Source organism: Thamnophis sirtalis, unplaced genomic scaffold, assembly GCF_051295495.1.
Source record: "Thamnophis sirtalis isolate CommonGarterSnake01/CBP01778 unplaced genomic scaffold, rThaSir2_p1.2 scaffold_1, whole genome shotgun sequence".
Lineage (NCBI taxonomy): Eukaryota > Metazoa > Chordata > Lepidosauria > Squamata > Natricidae > Thamnophis > Thamnophis sirtalis.
Genome location: NW_028261381.1, coordinates 72,502,041 through 72,526,523, shown reverse-complemented (window position 1 = coordinate 72,526,523; position 24,483 = coordinate 72,502,041). Strand labels below are relative to the sequence as shown.

At 37.9% G+C, this 24,483-nt stretch overlaps 1 protein-coding gene across 1 annotated transcript in view; it reads left to right on the top strand.

The window, feature by feature from the left end:
- Positions 1 to 24,483, top strand: part of LRP5 (LDL receptor related protein 5) — a 116,439-nt gene that overhangs the window by 13,529 nt on the left and 78,427 nt on the right. The window contains exon 2 of the mRNA XM_014054430.2: positions 20,859 to 21,255. Within this exon, the coding sequence (XP_013909905.2) occupies positions 20,859 to 21,255 (397 nt within the window). The remainder of the gene's footprint in view (positions 1 to 20,858; positions 21,256 to 24,483) is intronic.

The following is a 24,483-nucleotide window of genomic DNA, read 5'->3' as shown; positions in this document are numbered from 1 at the left end:
GCAGACAGACCCTTGGAGACAATTATTCAGCTGGCACTCCAGTTCTGGAGTATATTGTTCTCTGGTGTAACAAGTGCTCATCTTGAAAATAGCAATCAGCAGGAACCATAAGTATTTCTGAATTTGGATGCATGCATATATGTAATTTTGCTTTTCTAAAGCCAAGTGAATGGTAATAGGATACTTTCCCAACTGTTTTCCTTCCTGAATATGCCATATCTTCTGTATCTTGAGTATCTATTCCAATGTACCATTTAATTCCCAATTTTACTGGGAGCTTTAAATAGGAGCTAAGTTAATACAAGAAATAAGTAAAACTACTCAATTACCTTTTACTGTGTTTTGTTTTAAATTGATATATCAATTTTTTTTTGGCTTTATACATTATCAATGGCAGTTTCTTCTATTTGTTTCCAGTATGATGGAACTTGTTTGGTTAAAATTGGACACATATTTAACTAATAGTAAATAAGAGACCAGCTGTAGTTTGACTCTATGTTTTATTTCAGGAAATCTAGAAATTTGGAAACTATTATAGCAATTGATTTAGAATAAATTGAATACTTGGTAATCTCCCACATTTCATCCTAAATGCGGATTCTGTGACGAGTGCATTATCCTCTCCCCATTTTTAAAATATCTTATAGTATCTTTAAAAATCTTTCACAGTATTTTGTGATATTTAAATTTGTTTGGAAATTATTATCTTAACATGGGTTTCAGAATTTTTCTTTTGACTAATACAACATTTTGGATTTGACTATATTTTTTCACACCTGAATTGTCTGGTTCTCTCCCACCCACCATGATTGCTTTGAAAAAGTATTCTGTGTTTAATTAATCATACCAGACTGCCTCTGTCAATTTTGATAGTTGCACTTAATCTGATCAACTTTTTACTTTTCAAATTCTGGCATGCATTGAACAGTAAGGAGTTTTCTTTTTATGATAAGAAATCTACCGGTGGTCCTCGAGTTACGACCACAACTGAGCTCAAAAATTATGTTGCTAGGTGAGTTTGTCCCATTTTATAATTTTTCTTGGGACACTTGTTAAGTGAATCATTGAATTTCTTAAGTTAGTAACGTGGTTGTTAAGTGAATCTGGATTCTCCATTGACTCTGCTTATCAGAAGGTCAAAAAGTTGATCACATGACCCCAGGATACTGCAACCATCATAAATATGAACCAATTGCCAAGCATCTGAATTTGATCATGTGACCATTGGGATGTTTCAACTATCATAAGTGTGAAAAACACTCATAACTCACTTTTTTCAATGCCATTGTAACTTTAAAAGGTCACTAAATGAATGATTGTAAGTAGAAGACTTCCTATACACACCTATTTCTTTTCTGCTTAATTATTGCTAAATACACTTTCTATTACTTCTTAACTTGGCAGTTTACATTGTACCATTAAAAATGTTAATTTATGTATCAGAAATTGGAAATTTCCATATCACAGTAACTGTTTCCAAATAATGAGTCCTTTGGGTGAACAGAAGTAGGCAAATAAGTTTGGCAAGAGAATTCAGGGAGATATTCTTAACAAATATTTCTTCTAACTAGATAGTGCCGGTAGTCTTTGACTTACAACATTTCATTTAGGGATTGTTCGAGGTTACAGTGACACTGAAAAAAAGGTGACTTATGAACATTGTTCACATTTATGATTGTTGCAATATCACCATAGTAACATAATCAAAATTCAGCATTGGTGAAAGACCCGGTCTTGTATATGGTGCCTAGCTTTGGATATTGCGTTTTAAGGACTCAGGGAAACTGAAATCAACAAAAAGAATAGCTTTGAGGAGGATTGGGGACTGAAGACCAAATCTGACAGAGTTTGAAGGATCGGAATAGTTTTAGGTTTGAGACAAGAAAACAGGATAGGCAATTTTTTTAAAGGCGACTCCCTGACTCATTTGTTGAATGGGTGGCCATATAAATCAATTAAATAAAGAAAATAAATAAAACCTTACATAGGCTCTCAGATTTAAAACAGAAGAATGAGCCTAAGTTACATGAAGACAAGCTGTAGTTGAATGTGAAAAAACCCTAATGTTAAGAGTGGTTCATTTGTAAAATTACTAAGAGAAATGGTGGGCTTCCCTTTGTCAGAAGCAACAAGTATCTGTGAAGGATCCTTGAATTGGGATTTCTACACTGCAGAACCATACAATTTTGTGACCTAAATACAAATGATAAAACCAGAATTGAATATTACATACTAGTATTAAGTTCCTCCGGATCCCCACTGCTAAGACTTCAGTCCTTTTCTGTGATTTTCTCTTTATGTCTGATTTGCCAATTACATATTCTGCTCAACTTTTAGAAATCTCTTCAAATCCTGTGGTAATATAACTTGGATCTAGAAATGTCACTAAATAGCAGTGTGTCCTTCCAGTTTGAAAATAACAAATACAAACTGAGAAGACATAGTGCTATTTGTTGAATAAAGTATCTCACAAGAAGTTGCTCTTTTGACTTGTTTCATTGTAAGTTACTATAAAATGTTGCTATTGGCCAATGCTTAGTACTGCAAGCTTTGGCCAAAACCTGGGGATGAGGGAATAAAAAATGTGTTCTTAATAAAAGTAAAGCACAAGATATATGAGTACGTGTGTATGTATTTGGTGCATAAATTCATAGGAATTGGTATTCAGTTGGGGGTGTTAATATTTTTATTGCATTTGTTTGGTCTGAATTTATATTTGTCATATTTTGGTGTCTGTGTGAATAATATGCTAGCTAATAAACTAAAGGAATTATTGTTTTTAAATAAGCTTACTTTGTTTTGGAATAATTCAATTCATTCCATATTTTAAAAGGTTCCAGGTGCCATAAATATGCAAGGAATGGTATTCCCTGGACATCGGTTTATATTTGTGTGCCTGTTTTTGTGTGTGTGTGAATTAAGTTTGGTTTGGACAGTAGTGTAGTTAATAGACTTTCAATAGGAGGGCTTTTAATGACTGTATTAAATGATGGCTTAGTTACCATGGAAAATTTGACTTTCAAAAGCAGTATAAGATGTCAGAAGATAAAAGACTTTACAAAGGTATGCTTGTTTCAGATGTGATCTTATTTCTAATTCCAGATATTTGCTCTGCTCACCAAAGAACTTCACTGGCTTTTAGAATATTTAGACAGATGCAGTATATTTCTGTTAGAATGCAAACCTGGAACTGAAATCAATCTCATATATAAAATGTTGCTCAGAAAAATACTTAAGGTAGGAGGGGAGTGGGGGGAAACCCCTGTAGGGTGAAACTTTCATATTTTATATTGGTATATTTTTGTATTTTCTTATAAAGGTAAACATGCTATGTTTTTAACCCTTTTGAGCTTTGGTGTTGACCCGACTTGATTCTGTATACTCACAGCCCACATTGTACATGAAGAACATAATTAAGAGACTCAGAATCATTAAATAGACATTGAACAGTACTAACATAATAGGGACAAATCATCCTAGATAACGTGGGTCTTTGTGGTCATTCACTAACAGCCTGATGATACATAATCAGTACAATAATATCTATTATAACAGGATGTGTCTTTTGTTTAGAGACATAACATTTTAAAAGACATGTTTAAGCTGGGAAGTTTATTTTAAAGGTATTTTGAGGGAAATGAAATACACAAACTGATTTTATATGTTCTAAATTGTCCAATATTTTTGCATCAAATTTAGCAAATAATTTGCTGTAATTCCCTGGTAGCCATGGAGTTTTATGATACCTGCCCCCCCTTCCCCATTACAAGGAGGAGGGACCTATTTGATCCATCCATCTCAGGGGCCTGATGGACCAGCTGAATACCAGAGGGAATTTCAAATTTAGCAAATAATTTGCTGTAATTCCCTGGTAGCCATGGAGTTTTCTGATACCTGCTAAAGTTCTGGTGCACGGTTCAAGTGAGGCTAGGTGTAGAGAGTAAGGGAGGAAAGCTTGACAGAAATATGTAAGAATTGTTACCTGAGTAAGAAGCCTGACAAGTTCTTTAAATCCTGGCAAACCAGATAATATTCAGAAGCAGCAAACACTTCCCTGATTCACTGGGGTACATCACACAATCATTCTTGCAAGATTCTGTTGTTATAGCTGATCTCACTAAAATTAATTCTCGTCATCCTGTACAGTTGATTTTTTGGGTCAGGCAAACTTACTGGGGCTGACATTTAGTCACTGTTTGGACTGAGTAGATGTTGGCAGCCTTACATTGGATGATACCTAAATATAGTGCTGGTTGCCATATTTAAGGACCTACCAGTATTGGGGTTACGTCAGTGGCGGGACTCCTTATTCATCATGGCTTATGCTGTTCCCACCTGGCAGATTGGGCATGTCTCAAGTCCTTTTGGAGAAGCAGTGTAATCTGGTAGGCCCTATAAATATAGGTAGGCCTCGAATTGCAATAGTTCATTTAGGAACTGTTCAAAGTTACAATGACACTGAAAAGTGATTTATGACCATTTTTCACATGACATTGCAGTATCACCATGGTCATATAATCAAAATTCAATTGACAATGGATATTTATGACAGTTGCGGTGTCTCAGGTCATGTGATCTGCTTTTGCGACCTTCTGACAAGTAAAGTCAATGGGAAAGTCATATTCACTTAACAACCATGCGGTTACTCAGTATTTCATTATTTATTAAAATATTTCTTTTGGGGCTCATGCAGTCTTTAACACTAGGTACCTAATTATTAAAACAACTAAAACCCCAAAACAGGTTCAGAACTGAGCAAAAGACCCTCCAAAAAAGTAAAATTCAGAGTTTCCTCCAGATGAGATGAGCAGCACATAAATCCAATAAATAAATAATTAATAAAATAAAATTGTCTCTCTTAAGCTGAAATTCAAATATATTTGTTAATCTTGTAGCCCTGAAGAAGAAGAAAAATCTTCCCACGATAATTTCCCTATTTTCCCACCAGAACATTGCTGGGAAGAGGACTCAAATGGGGTAGTGGGGGTTTCATGTTACCCACCCATTCCAAGTAGTATGTAATAAACTTTATGATAAAATGTGAAATTTTATGAATATCTTGCTTGTGCAATGATTTGGGATTCATTTCCAAAAAGGTACTTTGGGACGCAAAGAGGCCCAATCAAAACACCTGCCAGACAAGTCTATAAAAAGAGGCAGATGGCCTAAATCACAGGTGTCAAACGTGTGGGGTCACCTTGCCATCATGTGACATTGTTCCCCTTTGTGCAGCTGGGGTGGGCATGGCCTGTGTGTGACACATCCAGCCTGTGCGGGCCACCAGTTGGTCTAAATGGTGGCATCCCATATAATTTCTAATTATATTTTTTCCATATTATTTCTAAAACACTTCAGTTTCATTCTACCTAAAATATATCACAACATATTCCAATCCAGTAAAAATTACCTCAAAAAAATCCAAACCAAAGTTCCCTTGACTTATAACCGCCATTGATTCCAAAACATATGTTGCTAAGTAAGAAAATGCTGGTTTTTTTCCCAATATTACTAATTTATTATACTCATAGTATGAGGTTTACCTTCTTTGGCATAATATTCTTCTAAAAATGTGTCTTCCTTTTTGCAAATAACGGTATATTTTTTTTAAAACCCAGCCCTCATATTTTAAAATATAAATTCCAACTTTCCCTTTGAAAATATTTGGAGAAAATGTTTCAAGGAGGACAGAAGACAGGGAAAAAAGAATGCTGCATTTTTGTGTTAGTGTAACTATGTATTAAACATTACATATGGAAGAACTGGTTGGAGTAGTATGGATGCTGGGCAGGAAGATCAGAATTCTGATACTGGAACCTCAAAAATTCCAAACCCTGCTGATGACAGACAGAGAGGATGGTTGTTTTATTACCTAATTATCTAATATCTAATGCAATGGAATGCTGCAAAAGAATTAATGGAAAAAGGCTCAGGACATTGTCAACAGGATTATTCTCTTTAAAAAAAAACATAACAGAACTGGATCAAATTTGGTATGGCAAGAGAAACCAGAAAAGGAAAGATCTAATTTTTTTAAAAAAAGAGCTGGATCAAGCTGGGGATTGCACTGATCAGAATTATTCAGAAAAAAACTCTGGTTGGGCAACAGCTCAAAAGTTTGCCATCTGCTCCATTCTCAGACTGCCATCCTAATTATGTGACCCAGATTAAAGTATATACGGTCCACCCTGAGCTTCTCATGCATATATTTACACAAGAATGCTAACCAAGGGAGAAACATAGACATATACAGATGTAACTGATAAGTACTTTCCATAATTTGACCCTCACATAATGTAAACCCAGGCAAGCAGACGCATAAGCTGATGTGATTAGTCCTATAGGGGAATAAAACCATACATAGATACATGTTATATAGCTGCACTGAAGGAAATATTGATGCTTCCTGTGGCCACTGCATGCTGCTCCTGCTTTGTTTATTACTGCAGTTGTTGGACAATTGTATAACATAAGTTGGGGATTTATAGCAAATGGGGAAGGTTTCTTCATTTAAAACAAGATTTCTTCTTGTCAGACTTGCCTTGGGGGGAAAGCAAAAGAGTCTTTCTCAGGTAAAATATCCTCACAAAGGAGTATAATCCAAAGAATTATATGATCATAAGGAACATCCTCTCTGTAGAATTGGGAGCTACAGTCTTAAGTGTGGAAAAAGTGTGTGGTTGCAATTACTACAAAGATTTTTTTTTTTTAATCTAAAAGCCGTTTGGGCTCTTTCTTGGCTTTGTATGGCAAATTTGGTGGAAAAAAGAGTTAAACAATAGTGGTGTGTGTGTGAGTGTGTGTGGCCCTTCTTTAGAAATATATGACAAACTTCTTTCTTGAATATAATTCTGCTTTAGTTGGGAACATACTGATTATGGTCAATTCAGTCCTTATGACATCTGTTCCCAAGGGATCGCTTTATGTTCCTGGAACTACATGAAGGGAGATTCACAAGTTTCTTTTCTATTGTTGTTCATAAATCCCAAGTGCTGCTTTCGTACTACAGAGACAATGTCTGTGGGGTTTCTAAGATGAGTCTTTTCTGCTGCCACATGTGGCATAAGCCCAATTGTGATTGATGCGTTACCAACTTCAGCTTGTTTCTTTTGAACTGATTTGTTAACTTAAAAAAAAAATCAGTGTTGAACAAAACCAAAACTGGTTATAAAAATTCCTAAGGCTATGTCAAAGATTCTCTCTTGTCTTCCCACTCTTACCCCACCCTTTTCACTTTGTTAGTATGTATATGCACTGCAGGCTTGCATTGTGACCAGAAAAGCTCTGCTTTTATTAAAATAAAAGGCTTTATGTCTTACTAATAGAAAGCCTGAAAAATCTAGCCATGTGTTTTGGAGCCATAGATTCTACATATTTCATTTCAGGTCATCTGCTTTCTCAGCCACTTTTGCTGAGATGCCTGGCCATTATTTTGAAAATTAGAACATTCCAGAAAATATTTTAGGAAGAGCATTTTTGAAGCACAACTAAAAGGCAAGGAATTGTTCCATTAAAATGGGAGAGCAAGAGTTCATGCATATATGTGGCAAGGCTTGTTGCTTTAGTGAAGAAACTCTGATTGGCATGTGACTATTTTGTTTTAAGGGGCTATGTAGTACCCCGCCTTTTATTCAAGGGTTTGATAAGTGGGTGAATGGGTGGGGTTACTCTGCCACTTTGAGAATGCCAAATTGCTGTTGTGGGTCTTAAATCGGGAGTGGCACATATAGCAACACAAAATGGTGTTGTTGTTTATCAACCCTGACTTTAGGCGTATTATTTATCACATTTTTTTGAAATACAGGCAGGTAAATTAGTTACAGCAATTAAAGATGCAAGCTGGTTTACCAGTTAATTGATAGTTTCATTAAGTGAAATTCCAATCCTGCACCTTAAGAGATTAGGTGGCTTTAGGCAAGCCACTTTTTCTGGGTCTCACACTTGATGTTGGACCTATTTAAGATGATCTCAAAATCCTAGCAGCAGTAAACCCATTTAATCTAGTTTTGTTTTGTGTAAGCTAAACTCTTGGACTTAAATGAAATGGAGGAGACATTGACCGTGGCCTAATTTATAGCCATAGTCTAATGTCTGGGAAGGAGAATTGGCTCCCCCCATTGGCCTACTGGAAGCAGAGGTGGGTTGCTCCTGGTTCGGCTGAACTGGTATTGGTGGTGGTGGAAGGCTCCGCCCAGATGCTTCTGTGCATGCGCGAACCGGTAGTAAACCGGTTAGCAACCCACCGCTGACTGGAAGGTGTATTTAAACTTGGCTTTGCCAGTTGTTGACTTGGGGCTCCAAGGGGGCACTCACTGCTGAAGGCAGTTGACAGAGTAAAAAGTCTTTGTTTGTGTTTTCTGTCTCTTAGTCATGATTTTTTTGGTTCTAACATTTTAATTTGTAGAGTTTAAATTTTTTTTCCTATTTTTAAAAATTTGTACACTGCCCAGGGTTACCCTATAGGGGAGATGGATGGCATAAAAATAATTGATTGATTGATTGATTAAAATCACTTCCTTTATATTTGAAGTAAATTCATGGCTATGAAACTGTGCTTTCCCATTCTAGCCCTTTTGCTAAACTTGTATAATAAAATGTGAAGTTAAAGCCAGTGTCTGCATTTTTGAACTAAAAAAAAGAATAGAAATGTGTTAAACAAACTTGCAGAGTTGTGGTTAGATGGGAGGGGGGGAGTTAGTATTGTAGCCAGGCTGGTTGATTTATACATGTGCATTTAATTTCACTAGGGCCACTTTATCTTCTATAGCAATATAGAAGATATTGCAAATAGCAAATCAGGACCTTTTCTTCTCTCCATTACCTGTATGAGTCCTTTCTGAAAAGGAAGGAAGACAAAATTCTATTATTCATCAGTTGTATCAATTTTGTATGTGGGGGGAGATGAGTGGTTTGCAAGCTGGAACTCCTGAACATGTGCTTAATTTTTTATAATAGGAACTTTTAGTATTTCAGTATTCACGATAGAGGAACAAAATTGGAAGGAGGATGGAAAACCACAAACTGGAAAGAAAATAAGCTTGGTGGACTAAGCTATGGAGGGAAGTAGGGAAGCTTAAAGACAATTTCCAGATAACTGAAGGAACAAGAAAGTATAATAGAAAGGAAGTGAAATGAGGCATCTGCAGGAAAAAAGATTGAGGACATAGTTAGGATGGAGAGGCTATGCAGAACTACATGGATTGCAATTGCAAAGTGAAGGGCTAGGTTATGGCTAAGATAAAGTGTCTGGATTTGATTGGTTTATCTTCGTCATTATCCAGTAAAGCTGCCACAAAAAGAGGGAGTTGTCTAGATAAGGAGTTAACTAATGGTTAACTTCTCCTTTCTAGTCTCTAGGCACAGTTGACCAGAGGAATTACTGAATAAGCTGCTTCTGTAACTATAGTACTCCAGGTTTTTTTTAAAAAAAATAAAAATGTATATGTAAGTTTCAGGCTTACTAATATCAGGCCACCCAGATCTCAAATCAGCTTTTATATAATTGAATTGAATTGAATTGATTTTATTTGTAGGCCGCCCTTTTCCCTGAGGGGACTCAGGGCGGCTCACAGAAAACCAGGGAGGGGGGAATACAACACTAAGACGACAACACATAATAAAATAATAAGCAACATGCATACAACATTCGGGCGGGGTAATGGTCCTTATCCCCAGGCCTGACGGGCGAGCCAGTTCTTCAAGGCTGTGCGGAAGGCCTGGACGGTGGAGAGGGTGCGAATCTCTACGGGGAGCTCGTTCCAAAGGGTCGGGGCCGCTGCTGAGAAGGCCCTCCTCCTTGTGGTTGCCAGCCGACACTGGCTGGCCGATGGAATACGGAGGAGGCCCAACCTATGAGATCTTATAGGTCGTAGGGAGGTAATTGGCAGAAGGCGGTCTCTCAAGTATCCAGATCCACTGCCATGTAGGGCTTTATGGGTGATCAGTAGCACCTTGAAGCGCATCCGGAGATCGACAGGTAGCCAGCGCAGCTCGCGGAGGATAGGTGTAATGCGGGTGAATCGGGGTGCACCCGCGATCACTCGCGCGGCTGCGTTCTGCACTAGCTGAAGTCGCCGGATGCACCTCAAGGGCAGCCCCATGTAGAGCACGTTGCAGTATTCCAGCCTAGAGATCACGAGGGCCCGAGTGACTGTTGTGAGAGCCTCCCGGTTCAGGTAGGGTCGCAACTGGCGCACCAGGCGTACCTGGGCGAATGCCCCCCTGGTCACAGCCGCTATATGATGGTCGAATGACAGCTGTGGATCCAGGAGGACTCCCAAGTTGCGAACCCTCTCTGAGGGGTGTAAAATTTGACCCCCCAGCCTGAGTGTTGGATTAATGGCCAAATTTTTGGGAGGAAAACACAACAGCCACTCGGTCTTTTCTGGGTTGAGCACAAGCTTGTTAATCCTCATCCAGTCCATGACGGCTTCAAGCCCCCGGTCCATTACGTCAACCGCTTCATTGATTTGGCACGGGGCGGACAGATACAATTGAGTATCGTCCGCGTATTGATGGTATCTAATCCCGTGCCTACGGATGATCTCTCCCAGCGGTTTCATGTAAATGTTAAATAGTAGGGGGGATAAGACCGAACCCTGCGGCACCCCATATTTCAGGGGCCTTGGGGACGATCTCTGCCCTCCCACTAACACCGACTGCGACCTGTCCGAGAGGTAGGAGGAGAACCACCGTAACACGGTGCCTCCCACTCCCACCTCCCGCAGTCTTCGCAGAAGGATACCATGGTTGATGGTATCGAAAGCCGCTGAGAGGTCAAGGAGGACCAGGATGGAGGGATGTCCTTCATCTCTGGCTCTCCAAAGATCATCCATCAATGCGACCAAGGCAGTTTCAGTGCTGTAACCGGGTCTGAAGCCTGACTGGAAGGGGTCTAGGTAGTCTGCTTCCTCCAAGGACCGTTGGAGCTGGAAGGCCACCACCTTCTCAACAACCTTCCCCAGAAAGGGGAGGTTGGAGACCGGGCGGTAGTTGTTAAGGACAGCTGGATCTAGGGATGGCTTCTTCAGAAGGGGTCTCACCACCGCCGCTTTCAGTGCGGCGGGGAAGTTCCCCTCCCGAAGAGAGGCGGTTACAACCGCCTGGATCCAGCCTCGTGTCACCTCACTGCAGTTAGAAACCAGCCATGAGGGACACGGATCCAGAGCACAGGTGGAGGAACTCACAGCTCTCATGGCCTTGTCCACATCCCCGGGGGTTTTATGTTTTTTGCTTTAAAAAAAGAAAACAAATGGGAGTTTTGGCCAGCCATGCCGGAGATTGGCAGAAGAGGAGAGAGAAATACTTCAGCCAACTGCAGTTAAAGTTTCCTTGGATAAATATCTGGTAGATAATTGATGCTAAGTTAGAATTAATTTCTCCTGCCAATGGAGTCCTTTGGGTAGAAGGAAGCTCTTGTTATGGTCCCTGTCCTGCAATAATCTGGACATCCAGAATTTGAAGGAAGTAGGAATCACAAATCCAGATGCTTTCAAAGCCAAGATACTGAAAAATCCTGCCCAGGGATTCATTGAACCTAATTCACCAAAACCCAGGTTTGATGTGCCAGTCTTCTTGAGTACAGATAGTCCTTGACCTGCGACCACAATTGAGCCCAAAATCTCTGTTGCTGAGCAAGATAGTTCTTAAGTGAGCTTTGCCCCATTTTCTTTCCTGCCACAGTTGTTAAGTGAACCATTGCAGTTAAGTTAGTAAAACAGTTGTTAAGTGAATCTGGCTTCCAATTGACTTTGCTTGTCAGAAAGTCGCAAAAGGTGATCACATGACCCTGGAACACTGCAACCATCATAAATACATGCCAGTTGCCAAGCACCCAAATTTTGATCACATGACCATGGGGGCCGCTGCAATGGTTATTAAGTATGAAAAATGGTCATAAGTCACTTTTTTCAGCGCCATTGTAACTTTGAATGGTCACAAAATGAATGGTTGTAAGTACTCCAGCTTCGCAGGCTTTCAATCTGCAGTCTATGTAGTGGTGCATCTGTCGTTAGGGGTGCGAGAGATGGAGTGCTGTTTCCAGGCTACATCTCTTTAAAAAAAGGGGATTGAGTTTAAAAAGTGCTGTATCAGCCAAGGTGTAACCTGTTTGAATTTAATCTCATCCTCATTGGATCAGAACATTGTTTCTTTGGAGCTCTCCGTGGTACTGCAACCACTGGGCTGCCTTGCCACAATCTATGCTTCCTACTGCTATAGCAGAGGCTATAATTAAGAGACCCCATTAGAATACTGAATGAATGAGGTTGTATATAGTAAACGAATTGATAACAACTTGAGAGACTCCTTAAAAAATAAAACACTTTTTTATTATGTGCCTTTATCAGCTTTGCCAGAAAACATTGACTTTTTGTTTTGCGCAATGTCTTTTAGATGCAAGTGTCCCCTGGGAAAGAAAGTAAGTTTGTCCAAATGAAATAGCATATAATCAGCGAGCTATATTTCGTTGTAAATAATAACGTTAGTAGTAACAAACTGTAGACTGCCAAGTAAAACCAGGATTCTGAAATAAATCTGTCTGGTTTCTGAAACCTATAATTAGTGCAAAAGATTTAACCTACACAGTGCCAAATATGCATCTTTTACAATATTCCAGAAAATATGCAGCACTTGACTATGCAAAATAAATAAGGCTAGCTGCCCAAATTGCCTGATCTTTGAGAAGGTGTTAACTATTTGAAGTGGGAGTATGGAATGCAAATAAAAATTACAAATGTAATTACATTTGTTTTTAAATGTGTTATTTTAATATAGCCTTGGGATAATTTTATATCCTATAAAAACCCTGGGATAGGAAAAACACATTTCTAAAACATGCCCTTTTCATAGCAGCTGTCAGCTATTTCTACAGCAGTCTGCTTCATTCTATCCCTGATGTTTATATTTTGTAAAACTGGAGTAGCAGGGCAGGTAAAAAATTGTATAGCTACTTCCCATTAAAAGGAAGGAGCTGTTATTTTCTCATGTACTCACTTTAGCTAATTGTGGCTTATAAATCTTTTTGTCTTTCTAATAAAGGATTTTGACTGTTTGAATAATGACTGAGTTACATGCATTGAACTAAGCTGCGTTAAATAACTGTGGTTTAAGAATACACCAAAATTAGTTGGATTTGCGCATGCTAAATCATAAATTGGAATGTGCAAATGACAATGTGTAAATTCACACACCAAAACCACATGGGCTATGTTTTGGGTATATTAACCTAACCAGTGTTGTCCTTAGATCTGGATAAATATAGAAAATTGATTTTGTAATTGATTTATTATGGTGATCTTAGGTAATTTCTAAACAGAAGTTGCCAAAATGTCTTGAACTACAAAAAGATCCAAAATCAAATCATTCAAATGTTCATAAATAGTATGTGGTAGGTAAGATAGCTTAGTTTTCCCACAAAAAAGGCTTATGGGAAAGAGACATAATAGGCAGGTTATTATTATACCTGAATTTAGTCATTCTTCTGTTATATAATCTACATTTGTTGCATTTGTGTGCAAATATTAACTACATTCACACAATATTTTAATCTAAAACAAATCATAATAAATAAACCCAATGGGTGAACTTTTTCATTTTGTCACAATAAAGCTATAAGTGACTAAACAAAAACCAAATATTAAGCAGAAGGATTTATATACTGTACCTTCCTTAAATATAATTCTTATTTTTTCTCAAAACTGGCTTAGTTCAAGAATATTATTTCATTCAATTTGTGTACATTTGGACTCTGAAATTTAAGGAGGGTATATGTCTGAGAGTTTTTGCTTTATATGATGACTGAATTCTTTATTAAGTAGTTTGCTTCTAGCTAGTGGTAGTGGAAGTCATATTCTTCAATATTTTTGAGAGCACCAGGAGGATTGTTCTGTAGTAATATTATTTTGATATATTTAGAGTTCAGATTGTATCTCTTCTTCAACAATATAGTTGTTCAACAAAATGTTTAGCATAACTAGAACTTATACTAAATGTAATTTGTATTTTGATACACTTCCTTCAATAGAATTGGTTCACAGAAATTGGCTATGCATAGCAACAATTTTCAAATCATAGCCTATTGAAATTTAAAACAAGGTTGAAGAGCCAGCTGCTGACATCTGTTGAAAATTCGGTGCATAAATTATTGTTGGGCTGAAAATTTATTTTAGTCTTCTCTTTCTCCAAATTTTAAACAGAGTAGAATAAGGTAAAGCTTTATCTACTGTTTTATCTTACTGTGCCCAAATGGAAAAAGATGTGAAATGAAGATAACCTCTTCAAAATCGGTTTTTAATGTGAATAAATACTGTCTTTTGAATACTGTTAAGGTGAGGATTTGTGTGTGTCTGTGCATGTGTGTGTTTGCTATTTATTTGCTGATGCTGGTAGGCCACAGGATTTCAGAAGGGCTGAGTGGTTTTTGTCGTCAACTTCCATCAATTCCAACTCGTACACTAATTGGCAAGGGAGGTAGGAGTTCACATCTCAGGTTATATTTATCAATATACTGTATCTACCTGTTTCACTATATAGAAATATAAGTTCTTTTTGGGTCTAAAACAAGCCCTTCATGGTATTGGACCTTGGTACTTGAGAGACCGCCTGCTGCCAATTACCTCCAACAGACCTATTAGATCCCACAGATTAGGCCTCCTCCGAATTCCATCTACTGGCCAATGCTGATTGGCTACCACCCGGAGGAGGGCCTTTTCTGTGGCTGCTCCGGCCCTCTGGAACGAGCTCCCCATGGAGATTCGGACCCTCACCACCCTTCCAGGCTTTCCGCAAAGCCCTTAAAACCTGGTTGTTCCGACAGGCCTGGCGCTCACGAGTTCCCCGCCCCCGCTCGAATTGTGTGGTTGTTGAGTGAGTGTTTTAAATTGTTGTAGTTGTTTGTCCGTTGTCTTTTTCCTCCTGTTTGTATTCCCCCCCCCTTACTTGGTTTGTGAGCTACCCTGAGTCCCTCTGGGAATAGGGCGGCATAGAAATGCAATAAATCATATCAAATCAAATCAACTCGCTGCAGCCCACTCACCGTGGTTTCTCTTCCGATTGTATAAATCTTTCACCATTGCCAACTCACTGCAGGACAACTTGCTGCATCCAACTTGCTGTGGGACAACTCACCGTGGAGCAAGAGATACGCTAATATTGAAGAAATGGTGTAATAAAATAATTTAAGAAAGGATGCAAGAGGATGGGCAAAATGAAATGTGAATGGCAAAAATTAAAATATTAAAAAATATTTAAAAAAATTAAATTGAATTGTTCCACGGCAAATTGGTCTGCAACGAGTTGGACGGGGCAAGTTGGCAGATGTGAGTTGGCCGCAATGAATTGTCCCATTCCGTTTTGTTGTTGTTGTTCACACATAATTTTGTATTAATTTTAGCTTTTGCCCTTTACTGGCACTGCTGAGTATGTTAAATGATTATGCTTTTTATACTAGATATTGCATAATCTCTGTCTTAATACAATTAATGTTGTAAATCTAGAAGAAAAGACAGTATGGGGGAGTTAATATTAAGAAGAAGCTACCATTTTTAGGATTCCTAGTAGTGTTTTAATACTACAAGAAGCTCTCAGATGAAGGAGAAATGCCTGAAGTATTTAGCAGGGTTGGACCATGTGGTGCTATAAGGGCACTGTTTACATTTATGATAGGCAAGCTACCAGGGCTGGGTTTCAACCGGTTCGCACCGGTCCCTGCGATCCGGTTGGTCGCCGAACCCGGAAGTAAGTAACTTCCGGGAACGGCGAAGCCCCCCCCGCGCCCGCGCGTGCCCGCACACCCGCGCCCGCTCCTTGCCGGTTTTTTTTGAATTTTGCGCTTTCCACGCATGCGCAGAACGCCTGCGCGATCCTCCAGGAGCAGCTGGAGCATCACGCAGACGCTAATACGCATGTGCGCGCCGCGTGCATGCACACACGCGCTGCGTGCGTGCGCGAGGATGCCGCGTGCGCGCGTGAGGATGCCGCGTGCACGCGCGAGGACGCTGCATGCGTGCGCGAGGACGCCGCGTGCGTGCGCGAGGACGCCGCGTGCGTGCGTGAGGACGCCGTTGGCCTCGTTCCAACCGATCCGGTTGGAACGGGGCGAGAAACCCACCCCTGCAAGCTACCCATTTTGTCCTAGTGTTACTTGCAGGTTAGGCCACTACAGCTGCCAAAACAGATTTGTATTTTATGTCTGTGGAGGTTCTCAATCATTCAGGTCATGGTTGTCCTGTAGAAGCGTCTTAAATGAGAAAAAAAATATTTTCAAGGGAGGAAAAAAACGAGGAATCCAGCTGCCTTTTGAAAAGTACCTTTGAGGCAGCTTTGTGTTATGTAGTCTACATTTCAGCTATATGCCTCCACACATTTTAACATTTTTTTCTTTTAAAAAAAACTTTGTTTTTGCTTTTCAGTCATTTTTAAAAATTATTCTATGGTAACTATAGGGGCGGGGGCAAGGGGGTTGGTGATAACCATGGAATTTTCATTCCATTTTTATTTTCTATGTTTTGTTGATCATTGCTTAAATAATAATATTATAACTTGCTATAATGATAAGTAGGTTACACAACACACAACACACACACAACACACATACACAACACACACACACACACACACACACACACACACACACACACACACACACACACACAGAATAAGAATTCAGGCTTCCTAAACTGTTTCCTGGATTAATTTCCCACTTACAGTTTTTGTTTACTTCAGAGGGACAAAAATATCCAATAAGCCACTGTGTACTTTTGCATGGTGAATTCCCCCTATACTTGTACACCCTTCTCCAAGATAAAAGGAATAATTTTGCATTCTTCACAAGGCAGTACTTGACAAGTTTAAACTCAGGTTAAATATGAAGGCTCACTGCATGAAAATCAACGTTTAATCTATCTTTTGAAGTTAGTGATCAATGGATTTCAGGTGTTCTACAGTAGTAGCTGCCAATGAATAGGGGTGGGTGCAAAACACAAAGCTGGGTTGTTTTGAGCAGCAATCCCAACTATTGTAGTCTTTAAAAAAGGCTTTCCTTCCTGGTCTTTTGACTGATTCAGATTGCCTCTCTTCTGTGCACACTTTCATAGAAAGTGTGACTGGGTATCCCAGTCTACACATTAGCCAAATATTAACTGAATTTGATCTACTGTATTTTTTGGAGTATAAGATGCACCGGAGCATACGACGCACCAAGATTTTGAAGAGGAAAATTAAAAAAAAGTTTTTGCACTCAGCAGACCTCCCGAAATGGCCTGCTTTTTGCAAAAATGGGCCTGTTTTTTTGTCAAAAAAAGTGCATTCATACAGCCTTTAGGGGGCTTATAGAGTGCACCTGGGAGCTGGGGGTGCAAAATTAAGCAAAAACGGCCCATTTTTGCTCATTTCTGCCCTCCCAAGCCCCCAGGAGCTTTCTGAAAGCCCCCTAAAGGCTATGCATGGCCATTTTGGTGAAGGGAGCAGGAGGCAAAAAAATGCATTCAGTGTATAAGACACACCCAGATGTTCAGCCTCTTTTTTGAGGGAAAAAGGTGCATCTTATACTCCGAAAAATATGGTATGTTTTACTGAGATAACTAAGCAGAAATACACAGTCTTGAGCTTTGTGTGTGTGATCCCTGTCATGCTATTCATAGACTGTGTGGCCTTTAGAACAATGGAAGTTGGTTACTCCAGTTTATATCAGTGGTTCCAGACTGGAATGTATCATTCTACCGACACCAGTTGAACAGGCAGATTAGTCTTGCTGATTTGAGTTTGAGCATTTTTTGAATGTCTAAAGGCATTGTTAAGGGGAAAAAACTCACTCAATTGTATCTGACACAATTGAGATATATTTGGCTTATCCAGTTTTAAAAACACGCCTGTCTTTATTCCATTATCAAAACCAGTATTGCTAACCACCTAATCCCTTTGGAGTCAAGTGTTGATATCCCATTTCATTTATAACTCTGAGTACTTAGGGACATAATTGAACAAAATTCAGATAATTGAATTAAAAAAATGATAACAGGCATCCTGATAATGTTACAACAGTTTCATGTTTAAAAAATGCAATCTTCAGTGCAGTTGTTAGATCTGGCTATCTGTGTAAGTGGAGATGGTGCTTGAATAGGCAGTTTGTTCATAAAGACATGTATCTGCAATTTACCCCAAGGCATAATTCTTGTCTGCAGCAGACCACATCCTGCCTTCTTTTTTTTCATTTGAGTATCAAATAATCTTCCTAACTGTTCTAAGTCTTAGTTACATTTCCTTTAAAAAGGGTGTGTGTGGCTTTTCTGGATGGAGACTGCACACCTGCCATATTTTATTCTCTCCAAAATAGCATTTGTCTGTTGGGGATGTTTGAGTGGTGTTTGTTTGACTGAAGGGTTGTTGAAAAGCTTTAGATATTATTCCTGTTTTTCAGCTGTAGGAATTGTACTGTCTCCCCAGAGCTGGCACATTTAAGGGTCAAACTCTGGGGTTTTCAGGTTTTCCAACCATTTTTTCTCTCTAGTAATATGAATGAAGTGGATAATAGGAGAGGAGACTACTATGAAAAGAGAAATGAAATTTGGTGTGATATAGTTGTTCAATTGTTGCACTAGAAGCAGAAAATTCTGCTGAGCCACAAAATATCATTGTGTAACTTTGAGCCAGTCACTCATTCCCTTGGCACCGCCTGCTTCACAGGGTTGTTGTGAGAGAAAATAGGAGGAAGAAGAAATATGCCTTATGTTCCTAATTAAAAGCAGAATATGTCAAATAAATACATGCAAGATGTCATCAGTTGGAAATAAAAACAAGTCTATTAACATTGTAATGTTCTATATTATATTTACATCTGCACTGTATAAGATTCTGGTCACTGCATTTTAAAAGGGACATAACAGAACTAGAAAAGTTGCCAAAGAAGGCAGCCAAAATTATTACCTTCCCTATGGGAAAAGGGTAGAACATTGAGGAATTTTTAACTTGGAAAAAATATTATGGAGACATGAGTATATAGTTGTAGAAAGAAAGTTGGCACAGAGATTTTCTCTTTGTCTTAAGAAATAGGACCAACTAGCATTTAATTGGAAGGAAGATATAGATCAGATAAAAGAAAACAGAGTTCATATGGTACTTAATTAATTTTGTAGAGTTCATTATTACAAGACATGATTATGGCTACTAATTTGTTTGTATTTGAAAAAAGATTGGATTCATTAATAGAGAACAATTCTATAAAAGGCTATTTGTCTTGAAAACTCAGTGTAATTTCTGGATTGGAATTGGACTGTTTTTCCATTCCATTTGCAGAGGATCAATGCATACTTTACATGTTTTTCAAGAACCCCCAAAATGTGTACTTGGCCACTCTGGGAAGCAAAATGCTGGATTAAGATGGGTCTGGAACCTACCTAGATGGGGTATTCTTAAATTCTTGCTCAAGCTCAATGTAAGGGAATCCGTAACATTTTATGAAATTGTATATATTTATAATATCTTCCTGGGAATCTGTGCCAATAATAGAAAGCCCAGGTACTTTCCCTCAAAGCAATCTCATAAATGGGTGACTAAAACCTGTCCTGTTTCTGAAGATGGGTACTTAGGCTAATCTATTTCTATTTTTGAGTGAGTTTACCCTTTGAGTACATCCACCTTTACTGTTACATTGATATGTAATATGACGTTTTCATTCAAATGCTATGCAGAAACTTGATTTAAAGCACAATATGTATGGTGGCAGTAATCTAAACTTTTTCTATCTTTGAAATCTATAAATAGAGCCAGATGGTTTAATCTCTCCTATTATTTTCATAATGATAAAGAATGGATATTCTTTACATTTCTTATGCTGGTGAGCAGTTTTTACTCTTTCTCCTACGTCCTTAATTATATATTTTAAAAACTGAAATCACCACTAGTGGTCTGATACCTTAAATATGGGAACTGTAGACATATTTAAAAGAGATTAACTGTAAATATAAAACTTATTTTGTATTAATTGGATCAGTGCATGGCATGCTATTCTTTTGGAAATAAGACATTACAATTTTACAAATGGAAATATCTCTCCATTTTTATTATTAATATAATGGTTAGCATGAGGTTTATAGCTTTTATTGAACATGTTTTGCAAAGGATAAACATTATGTTATTCCAATCAATGAGGAAGGAATTGCTTGTGTGCAGAAAGTGTCTGTCTCCAAGAAAGAGATTGGAAATGACCACTGCCCAAAGTCCTAAACAGCTTCTGCACCCTTTGAAGTTGTTGCATTACATCCTAGAGCAGTCCTAGGATTGAAAGTTGGTCCCAAAAAGTCCTACTACATTTTAAATAATCTTTGCTACCACTATATTAAACTACAGTTTTGTATTACTTGGGGGAAATCATTGTAAGAGATCTCCCTACTGTTATTTATGGCAACAAATAATGTTTAAGAGTGTTTGCTGCAGTGGTAGCAAAACAGCTGGAGGATGGATTTGAACCTAATGTAGCAAAGTTGGTTTGTAAGTGACCCATAGTAGGATTCATCCTATCTTTAGGGTTTTTTTAAAAACTTATTTTAGTAGTAAATGAATTTACTTACAAATTGTAGGGTTTTTTTGTGCCATAAATGAACACTGGATCTAGTCAGTTTTCCATATTCTACTATGAAATTTTAAGCTGCTTGAGAATAACTGAGAACACTGTTGTTTCAAATATGAAATAGCTTTGGAACCTAGAATTGGAAGGATTCTCATGAGGATAGATATTAATATGTAATAAAAGGATGGTGTTTGCTTAGGTATTGTTTATGTATATTTGATACTTTTTAATGAAGTAAATGAGACAATACAGATTTTCAATCTTTTTATTGAGTGTTATTTTTCTTCTTTTTTTAAAGCTTCTCCTCTCTTGCTTTTTGCAAACCGTCGAGATGTCAGACTGGTGGATGCTGGTGGAGTGAAGATGGAAGCAACAGTTGTAGTCAGTGGCTTAGAAGATGCTGCTGCAGTGGACTTCCTTTACTCACAGAATGTTATTTACTGGACAGATGTGAGTGAAGAAGCTATCAAACAGACTTATTTTAACCAAAGTGGGAATCTTGTACAGAGTGTCATCGTTTCAGGGCTGCTTTCTCCAGATGGCCTGGCATGTGACTGGATTGGGAAAAAATTGTACTGGACTGACTCAGAAACAAATAGGATTGAAGTTGCTAATCTCAATGGAACATCTAGGAAGGTTCTTTTCTGGCAAGATCTTGACCAGCCAAGAGCAATTGCCCTGGATCCAGCTCATGGGTAAGCACCCTGTCTTTTTAAACTTCCACATTCATTTTCAGGATCACTGTTGTTTTCATCTTGCCAAACAAAATACAATCTCTTCTCACAAATTTTGTTTTCTCAAGGTATTTTTCTCTGAAAGTATTTTACATTTAAATAAAACATGGGCTGAGGAATGGCAAGTCATAGAAGAGCAACCTGACTAATGCGCCAAACCAAACATTTAAAAAAATCTCATTTTTCCAGCTTAGAATTCTTTAAAACTTTATAAACTTTAAACTTATAGCTTTTAACATTTTAAAACTTTTACAATGTTATGCTTTATCTATAATTAATGGGGCTGATTAAAAAAAATAGGGAGGTTGGCTGCTGAAATGCATGATAGATTCAGTTTTGCAAATCTGTAACATTGGCTTTCCACTGAATCTTACTGAGTTTTCAAATACTGTGTTTAAGGTAAGAAGGGATCCAATAGTTTGAGATATAAAGAGTGGGGTTTTGGCATGTAAAATATGCTTCTGCAGTACAGAGGAGCAATCAATGAAAAGTTTGATGCAAGAAAATAAAGGTGTGCTGTTAAGTTGGTTTAGACTCTTGGTCTAAGACTAGAATTTAGGAGATTTTCTAGAAAAGCATTTTATGAAATCATTACTTTATAAAACATTGCTAGCGGGAAAAGGGAAAGATGGAAACGAAATTACTGTACTTTTCATCAAGGTTAAAACTGACCACAGATCATCTTTCTGAGGCAAAAATGTAGAGCTTAAATAATTCAGAATTATATCACTCAGTTCATAAAATGGTATATTTATTAATAATAACTTGCTTCAGTTAGATCCACTGTGTAGTTCAGAATCAGTACAACTTCTTAGAAATAATGCTTTCAATTACTTGAATTCCCAATTATCCAAATATTCTGGTTAACCACACCTAACAGCAGTTCTGGCATCCAATTTAATGGATTCTAATATTAGACAGCAGGAAAAGAAGTTTCTCATTTCGTCATTGGGGAAGAGATATTGTAAATCTCTTCTCAATGTTGGGGGAGAAAACATTGGATACAGTGGATCCATGCCCCCTTTTCTTAACAATCCTGCTTTAGGAATTCTGAATTATTTAATTGCCCGAGGGATTCCCTTCCAGAGGTTGTAGAGTGAAGCCTTAATTTATAAATATGGCTGAAGTGTGGGACCCTGCAGGGTGGGAAACAGGGCCAAGTAGGGCGAGATGGGGGAAAGATAGGTGGGAGGCTGCCCTCAGCATCACTACAGTCCTTTGTAACAGCATGGAGGTTGCCTGGCACTTGAAATTTTGTTCACTGTAACTTTGGGGAAGTGTCATAAGTCCCTTCATTTGGCACCATTGTAATTTCGAATGTCACTGAATAAATTGTGGTAAGTCAAGGGCTACCTATATGTTTTTTATTTATTATTATTCCTGTTTCTCATTGTAAAAACAATTATATTAAACTATTAATTATAAATATAGGGTCAAAACGATTTGTGAATAGTGAAAATTACTCTTGAAATACATATTAAAGCATGTTGGTCATAACAGCATAACTAGTCATAATGAATCATCTTAATAAAGTTATCCTGCCTGTAAGGCCCAAGCTCTTATGAGATGGAAATTGTCTTGTAATATTGGGAAGCAAGAGACTGAGGGCAGGGTTGTGCAATGGTGTAGCTGGCGGGGTGCAAGAGGGTATTCATTCTAGTTAAGAAAATTTGATAATGTCCCCCCCCCCCAAAAAAAAACCTGGCTTGTACACACAGTTAATATGGGGTGATTTGTTGTTAAGTATGCTAGCTTTGCAAAAAAATCATACAAGGAGTGGTAGAGGGGGAGGGGAAGTAGGGTAGAGGGGAATGTTGGAGGGAAGATGGAAAGTTGGAGGGGGGCGAAAGAAAGGGTGTATGGAGGGTCGAAGAGGTACATTGGGTTTCTATTTTGGGGGGTATTGTTGACAAGAGGAATGGCTGTGTTTATTGTTTAATGTTATATGGCCCCGGTTATGCACAGTATATATGTGACTGTACGAAATGAAAATGGAAAAATAAAAACACATTTACTGACAAAAAAATCATACAAATAGGAAGACAATATTATGTCACTCAATTGTTCCTTGAGGAGAACTTATCCACTTTTTTGAATGCATGTAATTTATATATAATATTGATCATGTATTCCTGAGAGAGATTTGTATACCTTCTTATGAGATGTCTTTAAGCATCAAATAAACAATCTAAACATATTATTTACACTTGCCCTCCAGTTTGTCCAAACGAAGCTGTAATGATCAGATCAATTTATTAATATGGCCACTAACATTTTACAAATTTATTGTCAGGAACTTGCAGTCCCGAGTCTTATTCTCTCTGTGAAAGGGATTAAGAGGCATTTAGAAATTCATTCTGATTCATGTTGACTGTGGTAATGTTCATTTATTGGTCTGTTTTTCTATTCTCAATTCATCATTGTTTGTAAGTTTTAGTTATTTTACCTATTGCATTCAGTAGTTTAACTATTTGGTGACAAAGTATTTCATTCTTGTAGCAGTTTCTTCTTTTGCTTGGGCCCATTATTCATCCTATGCCAATCTTCATACCATATTTATATTCTGTTTATTTATTGTCTCTTTTAAGTTTTCCTGACGTGACCTCTTAATTAATTTTCCTTAAATATTCAGTTGGCCTTTTCTTAATCTTAAATTAAGAAATTATTAAACACTAATGTCTTCTTACCTCTGATTCCCTCTTTGATGCATTACTTGGTGTTGCTTCTTTCATATTGCTAGCTAATTAGTGCTTTGCTGAATTATTTTATTCTTTCACTCTGGTTCCCGTCTTAGGTAAAATATGTATTTGGTACTTGATATGTTTTCAACTCAGTTGTCACATGATATTTTGTTTTAGAATTGTAAGCCTTCAGGCAAGGCTTAATGGTTTTTTTCCAAAATGCATGCATATTAAGTGCATATTAAATTATTTATATTGATAACTGTGATGGTTTTATATTTTCTCTGATATGCTTGTCCATCCCAGAATCCTCAATTTAAATGCAAATAAGCTTTGAACCCACAAAGGACACAGTTACTTAGCTCTGGTATATAGTAACAATGCTGACTTGTATAGCTCTAATTGTTCCAAGAATCTGAGACTGGAAATACAATCTTGGGCCAAGGCAATTGACAGATTTTCATTGGCATATTTAATGCTATTTTTTAAATGTTGCGTAGTTCCAAGA